General features: G+C 44.5%; 1 protein-coding gene across 1 annotated transcript; it reads left to right on the forward strand.

The window, feature by feature from the left end:
* Nucleotides 1–274: 274 nt before the first annotated feature.
* LOC143616513 (uncharacterized) lies at nt 275–8,590 on the forward strand. The gene is made up of 3 exons (XM_077089324.1): nt 275–526; nt 580–700; nt 6,879–8,590. Exons 1-3 carry the CDS (start codon nt 275–277, stop codon nt 8,588–8,590), a joined length of 2,085 nt encoding a protein of 694 aa, XP_076945439.1.
* Nucleotides 8,591–10,592: the final 2,002 nt, after the last annotated feature.

Raw genomic sequence — 10,592 nt, forward strand, 5'->3', positions numbered from 1 at the left:
TTGAAAAGAATCTTAGCCCTTTTGATAAAGAGGAGTTGCAAAAAGAGGGGTTGATTTACCACGAGCAGGGAGATATGTTTATATCCAACACTTTGATACACAGATGCAGATGAGGGCACTGAAGAGTGGTTATGGAGAGAATGTGATTGAGTAACCATACGTGTTTCTTCCTGGTAATCGGGGTCATCATGTTCCACGAGGTACAGTTGGAAGTGAGCAGGGTGGAAGTTCATCGGGGCAGCCACAACAGGCTCCGATTCAGCACCCGCGTGAGATGGTTGAAGATGATTCAGGGATGGTTGATTGGCTTCAGGCATCGAGGCCACCCTTTTTTGGTAATTGGAGTAGTGAGTTTCAGTACATGTTTGATCCACAGAACAAGAATGCGGAGATTCAGCGGAGGGAGACACATAGGTTATATGATCGGATGGAGTTGTGGATTCAAACTCAAGAATATAATTGGCAGCAAGAGATCAATGACAGATACGAGGATGACCGCCAGAGTCGAGCGCTACATGGCATCGGGGTGAGCCAGTGGTGGATAATCGACCAATAATTGACTACACGACTCTGGGACAGTTTGATGGGAGTACACACTATCCACCACCTCAGATTAATCATTCGAGGAGGGTGGATCCTCATGCGGATGCAGCTCGTGATGTTGGTGCGGGCAGTTCGTCGGATGCTTTTAACTTCTCTGGTATTATGGATACCATGAGATCTATCTTTGGTGACCCGCAGCCACCTTATTAATGAGCACTCCGCTGATCCGTTGATCAGGTCCATGTGTCTCTCCTTATCTTTTATATTCTGTTGACTTGTTTTTTATATTTGTGTTTATGGGCGGTCGGGTGGCGTGTTGAACTTTTAGTTCGTATGGTTGGTGTTTGTGTCTGTGTTTATGTTTAAAACTGTGTGTGAATTTTTTTATGGTGTGCAACTCTATTTGAATCCCGAGATGGGTAGTCGGTTGTACTTGATTGTGATTGGTATGACCATCCCGTGTCTTACATCTATTTTTGAAATTATAGGTTACATTGAGGGCAATTTAATCTCAAGTGTGGGGATGGAAATAAAATTGAAATTTTTGGCCTTAGAGTAGCTTGATTGTGCGCAAAAGCCGGAATTGTAACTTGCTAATTGTTAGTATTAATGTCAAGTAGAGGTCTTTGATCATGGTTAGTATTAAGATTCTCGAAATTCTTCCCATGCAAATGTTTTTCAAAAAGAAAATTTAATGGACCGTTTATATGGGGAATACGAGTCATGGGGACGGGTACACATGTACCTCTGGTACTGTTTACAAACTACTCTTTACACTGCTTGACATCGTCTGCCCATTTTAATTACTTCATAATTAAATTTGAGTTTCACTTACACTTTCAACTGATTCCCTTTGGATTCGACACCTTACTTGCCCTTGCTAGTTAGGGTTTTTATAAATGTTTTTGATTAACCTTTTGACATCGATCAACCGAGGTCTTACAGGTGGTATATATTTTTTTTGAACTCATCTTCAACTTTGGATGCGACGCCAACAGCTTTCAAAGGTAATTCAGCCAAACCCCCCCCACCCCCCGGCCCCCCCCCCCCCCATATTTTTTCCCTTTTCTGAATCTGATGCAATATGTGCACGTGCTGTCTCTAAATTAACCCGTCCAAATTATAATGAAATATTAATACCTGTATATAATATTTGACCAAAACGACTATATCAAAGTTAGATATGGTCGGTTAGTAACCGGTAAGATTAGACCGGTTACAAAATCGGTTAGAAACCGGTTAACCGTTTCTGTGTGCACCTCTATATCTAAATGTTAAAAGTGGGCCAATTGGGCTTGTTCCTAGGTTATATGCACATTGTAAATTGTAATCTTTTCCCATAGTTAAAAATCCTTCAGTAACATGTTATTAAATTTTTTATCTACTTATTTTGCTTTTAAACGTCAAGAAAGACTAACGAGAAAACTAGATGTTATTAGAATAACATCATGATTGACAAGACAATTTTGCAAAATGTTTTTCCTGTTACTAATTTTATTATTATTAATATATTATATTATTATTTTTATTATTATTATTTTGTGTCCAAGTGATGATGCATGAATGAGGTTAGGGCATGTTCACTATCGACTAAAATGATCTAGCATGTCGTAAGATTTCATTGGTCTAGGTGAAGGGGCCATCGACCGACAAGTTATGGAGAAGAACGCATTCAACCACATAGTTTGAACGCTTAAAATATAACGTTTTTCTGAGCTCTATATTTTATTATATCAAAAAAGTACCAATGTAATGAAAATTTCTTATTGGGTAGGTTATTTTGGGGGGAAGTGTCAATACAGGGAAATGATTCAAAGTTTTTGCAAAGTGGAACCGTGTACTAGGGATGAGCAAAATCGGTACTTGTATCAGTTGTCGGTTGGTACCGGTATTGAATCGGTAACAAGTTTTGAGTTTTGGTACCGATACGAGACCGGTATTTCCGAATTTTTGACTTCAATCCCGGTCCTGTACAGGACCGAGATTTTTGGGACCGGGAGCGATCGGTACCGGTACGGTCCTGATCTCATCCCTACCGTGTAAGTACAAGGCACTAGTACTAAAACATAGGTTTTTAATGACACGCGAGTTATATGACCCACAATGATTTTATGACAAGTAAAAGTAATTGTGTCATAAAAATGCCATATTCTTAAAATTTGAATAAACGGCGACACAATTTTTTTGTGTCCATTGTTTTGGTGTTATAAAAAGAAAAAAAAAACAAAAATTGCACGGGATACACTTTACAATACTTGTTGTAGAGGTAGGGTATGAAACCCATCATTTGACAAAGTATAACACTAACTTCAAACGCTGGGCGGAACACTAGGCGCCAGGATATCACTAACGCCAGGCGTAGTGCATGGCGCAAAGAGTGTAGTCCAATATAAAACTTTTCCCGACATCTCCGGAATGGCAATACAAAGGTCCCACCAGCAAGGGACAAAAAGGATGGTAACCCACATAGGATAAACACCAAACCAATGGGGATTGGACAACACATAAAGGACGGTACAAACAGTACAACCACGTTCTTGTCAAAAGGCCATGATGCCCACCAACTTCCACCAACCACCATGACCGCACGGGTGGAGGAATTTTATTGGTGGAAAACCTGACAGGGTGGTTGGTCACCCTCTCTCTCCTCCGGCTATAAATACCAATGAACCTCCAAATGGTAAAGGGTATACTTCCTCCTACTATTACTATCAAATTACATTATCTCGTACTACCAAAGTACGGATTCTCACGCCAGAGGGTGGTTACGAGAGAATCCCCCCCCCCCCCATTCCTCGTAACGAGCTCACGGTATTCTGTTTTGCAGGTTACACTTGTCTGCGCCAAGAAGGTTTTATAACCCATCGTGTAGAATACTTGACCTTAACCCTCGGACTAGCGTGTTAGAACCTTGAGGGGTGAATTTGTGTTTCTTCATTGGCGCCATCCGTGCATATAGCTAGAACAGTAACTCACTCCGTTCTTGACTCAGATGAGTGGCAAAACACACCAAAAGAGGTTGGCCAGAAGGCCAACCTAGAAGGAAACATCAAAAATCTGGACGTGAAGGGTACAGGTGGAGGTATCCTTAATGCCTCCACGTTCACCCTACTGTCACGGATAACAAAAAACAAAAGCACGTTCCAAAACAACTATGCCGCCAGACATCATGGCGTGGCTCGAAGCAGAACAACAAAAAACTGAAAGACAAAGTACAAGAAAAAATAGCGTCCGTTGTGAAACCTAGATCACTGTTTGATATAGCTTCTAGTAGCATCGAAGAGGAAGAGTCTGAAGAAAACTCAACGCCGAGTCGTGCAATAAACACCACTCGCCAAAACGCCTCCTGATATGCAAAACAGCAAGGTAGGAGAAAAGGCACAGCGGTCGAACCTCAAGGTAGACTCACGACTAGACGACCCAGACTATAAAGAAAGCTGGAAAGGGTTAGACACCAAAAAACTACTAAAATACCACCCAGAAGCGGCGGTTCGATTTTTCCAAACCATACCGACTAACAACGTCGGCAGGAAAATCAAAGTTTGTGGCAAGAATAGCCGAAGCAGAGCTTCCAGAAAATCCCAAATCCCGCCAACGGTAGGCCAGTATGATGGTATCTCAGATCCAGACGATCATTTGCAAACTTTCACAGCTGCTGGGTTAGTATCAGGCTGGACCATGCCTCTATGGTGCCATATTTTTACACTAACGCTAGTCGGAGCGCCAGAGCGTGGTTCGAAAGATGGCCAGATGGGCAGATTACAAGCTAGGAAGACTTTAGCAAAAAGTACACCCAACAGTTTAGCCAACAACGACGACACATCAGTGATCCAGCGGACATTCTCAGTGTGGTCAGAAGAGAGAGCGAAACACTAGAAGATTTCATTACTAGATTTAACCAGAAGGCCTGAACATCGGCGGCGTAAGTGAAGAACTGTTGCGGGAAGCCTTTCCATCAAAACGTAAAATGTGACGATCTTATTCGTAACCTTACGGGCAGAGATGGCATGCCGCAGCGATGGCATGATGCTATGACCGCGGCCAAAAGGTCGCGCGGATGGAAAATAAAGCTTGGGGAGAGAACTGGTAAAGAACGACGCCAGAAGAATGACATCAATAGAGCCCGCCAGGGAAAACGGGTGTCTTTCGTATGGTCAAGGTTAAACGACAAAGAACCCGCCACATCTGAACCTTTTAGAACTAGACAAAAAGGGTCAGATGAATGCACCCCAGACGAACGCATCCAGATGGACCCCACTGACAAAAGGCGCAACCCATATCAATGTTCAGTGAAGGGATCCACCTAAAGAAGCCGGCACCAGTCAAACAGGGGCCAACACAGACATGAAAAGTTACCGTGACTTTTATGAACAAGGCCACACAACGAATCAGTGTGTGAACTTGAAAGACGCAATCGAATAATGCGTAAAAAATGACAAGTTGGATCATCTAGTCAGAAACATCAAAGGAAAATACAGACGTCCAACCCCAAGAGATGGTGGAAGACCAGAAAAGAAAATCAAAGATCCTCATGCCAACATGATATCAGGCAACGTCCAAACAAAGAAAGAAGAGAAACATAGTGGGCGGCATGGAAGGAAGAACAAGTCATCTTCCCAAAAGTAAGAGGAGGGGCAAACAAGAAAGCACCCCTAGTGATTACAGCCGTATTTGGTCACTACAGGACACCGCGTTTCTTTGTTGACACGGGGGCAACATCCAACATCATGTACCGCCAGTGTTTCGTTTTGGTAGAAGAAAAGGACAAGCGTCGGTTGACAGCTGTCAACGCCCCAACGCGGGTTTCAACCAGAGCATTGAATACCCGTTGGGACAGCTGACATTCCCAGTCGAGTTAAGTGACGGATTCCTCTCACGAACAGAGACGTCGATTTCACGGTGATGGAGACTCCTCAACCACAGTATGATATAATCCTGGGAAGAGAGGTATCGGCGATTTCAATGCTACTCCGTCAACAGCACTTGGAATATTGGGGGTGCCAACACCAACAGGAATAGCAATGATCTAATGGCCAACAAAGCATGCAACATGGCGGAAAGAAAAACACCGCCACAGAAGATGCTGAAAACAAGCAAAACTAAAGAAGTGGAAAAATGGGCACTCAACAAAGAATTCCCAGAACAAAGCGTAACCATTGGACCAACCATCTCTGAAGGAGCGCGCGCGGCGCTCAAAAGCTTGTTAGTCAAGAACATTGATGTTTTCGCTTGGACTCCAGCGGACATGACAGGGGGTCCCAAGAAGCAAAGCGGAACATGAATTAAAAGTTAGCCAAACTTTCATCCCGGTTGTACAGAAAAGAAGGAAGATGGGACCGGAACAAGCAAAAGCTTGTGATGAACAAGTCCAGCAATTAATTGAGGGCAGGCATAATCCGAGAAAATTCAATACCAAACATGGGTAGCCAACCTGGTAATGGTACCCAAGGCAAACGGCCAATGGCGCATGTGTATTGACTTCAAAGACCTCAACAAGGCATTCCCAAAAGATTGTTACCCATTTCCAGAAATTGACCTCAAGGTAGACGCGTTGGTACCATTTCAGTTTAAATGTTTTTTAGACGCATATAAAGGGTGTTTTTTAGACGCATATAAAGGGTACCAACAAATTCACATGGCGGCATAAGACCAAGACAAAACGGCGTTCTGAACAAACAGCGGAACATATTGCTATAAGATGATGCCGTTCGGTCTCAAAAACACCGAGTCTACATACCAGCGATTGATGGACAAATAATTCAAATCTCAAATCGGAAGAAACCTGGAGGTATACATGGACGACTTAGTCGTTAAAAGCAAAACGAAGGTTACAATGTTGAAAGACATCGAAGAAACCTTCAAAACGCTAAGGTCAATCAGCATGAAGCTTAACCCAGGAAAATGTTCCTTCGGAATGGAAGAGGGAAAATTCCTGGGAGAGTAGTGACAAATGGCGGCTTCAGAGCCAGAAGAAAAAACAGAAAAAGCATTTCAAGAAATTAAGACGCGGATAGCGGAACTACCAACGCTAACATCCCCCAAGGTTGGAGAGCCGCTGATAGTATACTTAGCAGCATCAGAAAGAACGGTCAGCGTTGTCTTGATGGTGGAAAGAGATGGCGCTCAGACGCCCATTTACTACATAAGTCGCACCCTTGCGGACGCAGAAACAAGATATTCCACCTTGGAGAAATTGGTCCTATCTTTGGTCCAAACAGCGCGCCGTTTAAGAAGATACTTTCAAGGTCACCCAATACATGTTCACACTAACTTCTGCTTACAAAATGTGCTAAGCAAACCAGAATTGTCTGGGAGGCTTGCAAAATGAGCAATAGAATTAGGGCAACATGCCATTGAGTACAAGCCAAGGCCGACAATCAAAGGGCAAGTCTTGGCAGACTTCATCGCGGAAATTCCACAAGAAAAAGAGGAAGAATGCAAAAGAGAGATCGAAATTCCCGTCGATCAACAAAAAGACGATGTCTGGAAGCTGTTTACAGATGGAGCCTCTAATGATGAAGGTGCGGGCGCAGGCTTAAGAATAACCAACCCACAAGGGCAACACTTCACGTACGCGATACGCCTAAAATTCAAGAGCACAAACAGTGAGGCGGAGTACGAAGCACTGTTGGCAGGGTTGAGGATTACTAAAAAATTGGGGGCCCGCCATTTAGAGGCACACGTGGATTCAATGCTAGTGGTAAATCAAATCGAAGGATCATACGATGCAAAGGACGACAAGATGGCGTCATACTTAGCGCAAGCTAAAGTACTAATGGCCGCTTTTACCCCACGCAAGGTAAAACACATCAATAGAAGTGAGAACAAACAGACTGACGCTTTAAGCAAACTGGCTTCGGTTGGTTTTGAACACCTCGCAAAAGATGTCCGCATCGAAGTCCTGACAACGCCTTCAATAATGAACAAAGAAGTTTTCGTATGTTCAGAGGCAGAAGAAAGTTGGATGACACCAATCATCAATTACCTCGCAAGAGGTATTTTGCCGCAAATCAAAGCAGAAGCGCGGAAGATCCGCCACAAAGCACTGAACTACACAATCCAAGGTGACATTCTGTACAGGCGATCGTACTTAGGCCCAATTCTCAGATGCGTAGATCCACAAGACGCAAGTTATCTGTTGAGAGAAATCCATGAGGGAATATGTGGAGTACATGCAGGCCCAAGAATGGTAGTCTCCAAAATCATGAACACAAGGTATTATTGGCCAGGCATGCATGTAGATGCAGAAAAAGAGTTAAGACGATGTAGCGCCTGCCAACGCCATGCACCAAACACCTTGCGCCCGAAAAATGCCATGATACCAGTGACAGCCTCTTGGCCATTTCAAAAATGGGCAATCGACATAACATTGCCATTTCCAGAGGCGCCAGGGCGTGTGAAGTTCCTGATTGTGGCAATTGATTACTTCACAAAGTGGGTAGAAGCGAAGCGGGTGGCATCAATCAACGCGGCCAGCGTCAAAAAAATCATATGGGAATTCATAATCTGTCTCTTTGGGTTACCCATGAATTTGGTAAGTGACAATGGAACACAGTTCGCCGACCAGCACATCCAAAGATGGTTAAAGGAATTCAGTGTCACACAGACATTCACTTCTGTTGCTCACCCACAAGGGAATGGCGAAGTGGAACGCGCCAACAGAACAATCGTTGGCGGAATCAAGAAAAGGTTAGCAAACCACAAACCAGCATGGGTCGATCAACTACCTCACGTACTATGGGACATAAGAACGCATAAAAATACAAGTAATGCAGAAACGCCGTTCAGCCTAACTTCTGGTACCGAGGCAATGATCCCCGCCGAAGTCGGTGTTCCTTCACCAAGAATCACATTACCAAATGACAACGATGCAAAAAGTCGCTTAGACTTAATGCTTCTCGAAGAACGTCGAGAGTTAGCCGCAATAAGAGAACAAAACTACAAGCGCCAGCTACAGAAGTATTACAACACGAAAGTGAAAATATGTGAGTTCAATGCCGGAGATTGCGTCCTTCGCAACAACGAGGCATCAAGAGCACATGCATAAGGCAAATTGGTGCCGTCTTGGGAAGGTCCATATCAAATTAAGGAAGTATTGGGAATGACGCCTACACTCTGATGCATCTCGATGGCTCAGCGATTCCTAGAACATGGAACGCAGCACAATTGCGAAGGTGTTATATGTAAATCGATTCCAATTGTAAAAACAGGCCAAGGGTCGAATTTGAATGGAAACGATACTCCGCATTTCACAACTTAAAAGAAAGATTTCATTTTTATACAAACAATTACAAGCAAGCGCTTACGCCCGAAAATTAAAAAAACAACAAAGACAAAAACAAAAAAAGTACAACTATACAGATCAAGAAGATAGCCTAATCTACGTCGTTGACACTCTTCCCAGATTCAACAATCACGCTATCTCCTTGGCCGCTTACGGGAGCGGCGGAAGGACCAGCCTGAGAAGGCTCAAGCAAATTCCTCAATAGCTGCACGCCATTCTCCTCCTTAGCATACTGAGCAACTTCTGAAAGAATAGGAAATGTAAGAGAATCATATTCCGTCTCAGCGGCGGTATACTCCTTTTCCACATCAATGGCGTGAAGGGCATAGGCCTCAAGCGGGAGGTTGTCATGCAAATGCGTAACAACATCTTGAAAACCAGCCTTGTGGCCAAGCTGTTGAGAAGCATTGACAAGGGCTCCAACGCAACGCGTCAAATCATCATCGCTAATGATGCGTTGAGCAACCTGCATAAAGAAAAATATCAGCAGAATGAACAAGAAAAAGGTAAAAAAGGGGAAGAATACCTTGCAAATGGCATGCTTCAACAGCCAATCGCGGTCAGCAGCGGCAGCAACACGCTCAGAAGTCAAAACTTTAATGGTCTCCTCATTGGAAACCAGCGCGTCAGCTAGCTTGCCTGCGTCCGCCTTCCTCAACGCAGCTTCCGGCTCCAACTCTTCAATACGCTTGCGAAAAGCAGCGTTTTCACTCTCGAGTCGAGCGGAGGCCTCCTTAGCGGCAACGGCGCGACTGCGTGCATCCGCAAGATCAGCATTAGACTTCTTGCACGCAGTCTCAAAATCCTTATAACGGGCGGCGCGCTCGCGGACAGACTCCGCCAGTTCTGCCTCAGCTTTCGCCAATTTCGCCTCGAGATTGCTTAAAGGTTGGCGATGGTCAGACGATTCTTTACCCGCTTTCCAGGCGCCGACCTCAACATCTTTCACCACTTGTTCCATCTCCCTCATACGAGTACCGGCATCAATTTTCTCTTCATGAAGGGCACGGTTCTCGCGCAGCAAATCCGCGAAGCAAGAGAAAGCCTGGACTTGGTGAAAAGCAGCGTCAGAATACAAAGTATTTCGGTGCTGGATTTTACGAGCAATGCGCTCACCAGGAGGAACAACACGCTCCAAATATTCGGAGCAAATGGCAGGATCTTCAAAATTGACACCGCAAGTAACCTTCCAGCGAGGGCGAAACAAGTCTATTGAGTCGCGGGGGTCCATATCCACGTCTAGTACCCAACCACTCAAGCCACCACTAAACCCGCCACTGCTGCTGCCTCGGAACTCAAAAAATTTACCTTGTACCGTCGCACCCATGCTAAAAGGCGACGGTGGCACAACCTCATCACCATCAATTATAAAATTCTTGTCTGGTGAGGACTGTCTTGATTTCAAGAAATCAGCGAAAGAAATGCCCGCTGATTCAAGACCAACCTTAGACGGTTCATCCATAATCGCATTCATCGGTTGAGCATACGAAGCTGGCAGAGAGACAACCGGAGTAGTCCCAGTCGACGCACGCACAGTCGTCACAATGGTCTCAGCCTCAAACAGGCCAACCACACCCGCCATCATTGGCAAACTCAGAATCTGTACAGTTGGCGACGCCTCCGACAAGCTGCCAACACTTGTCATCATTGGCAAACTAGCAAAAAGAGCCGCCAAGGAGGATGTAACACCAGAAGGTGCGGCAGAAAAAGCCGATGAAGAAATCGCCAGTGTTCCTCAAAAAAAAAACAAACGAATTTAGAAAAC

This window comes from Bidens hawaiensis, unplaced genomic scaffold (genome assembly GCF_021521415.1).
Source record: "Bidens hawaiensis isolate Kalapana, Puna unplaced genomic scaffold, B.hawaiensis_p1.1 tig00047697_1, whole genome shotgun sequence".
Taxonomy (NCBI): domain Eukaryota; kingdom Viridiplantae; phylum Streptophyta; class Magnoliopsida; order Asterales; family Asteraceae; genus Bidens; species Bidens hawaiensis.

Bases quoted from the DNA above. Each gene is read 5' to 3' on its own strand.
- LOC143616513 (XM_077089324.1), top strand. From the start codon at position 275: ATGGTTGAAGATGATTCAGGGATGGTTGATTGGCTTCAGGCATCGAGG. The intron at 527-579 runs GTGAGCCAGTGG...ACTCTGGGACAG, and splicing joins GAGCGCTACATGGCATCGGG to TTTGATGGGAGTACACACTA. The intron at 701-6,878 runs GTATTATGGATA...AATGAGCAATAG, and splicing joins GGATGCTTTTAACTTCTCTG to AATTAGGGCAACATGCCATT.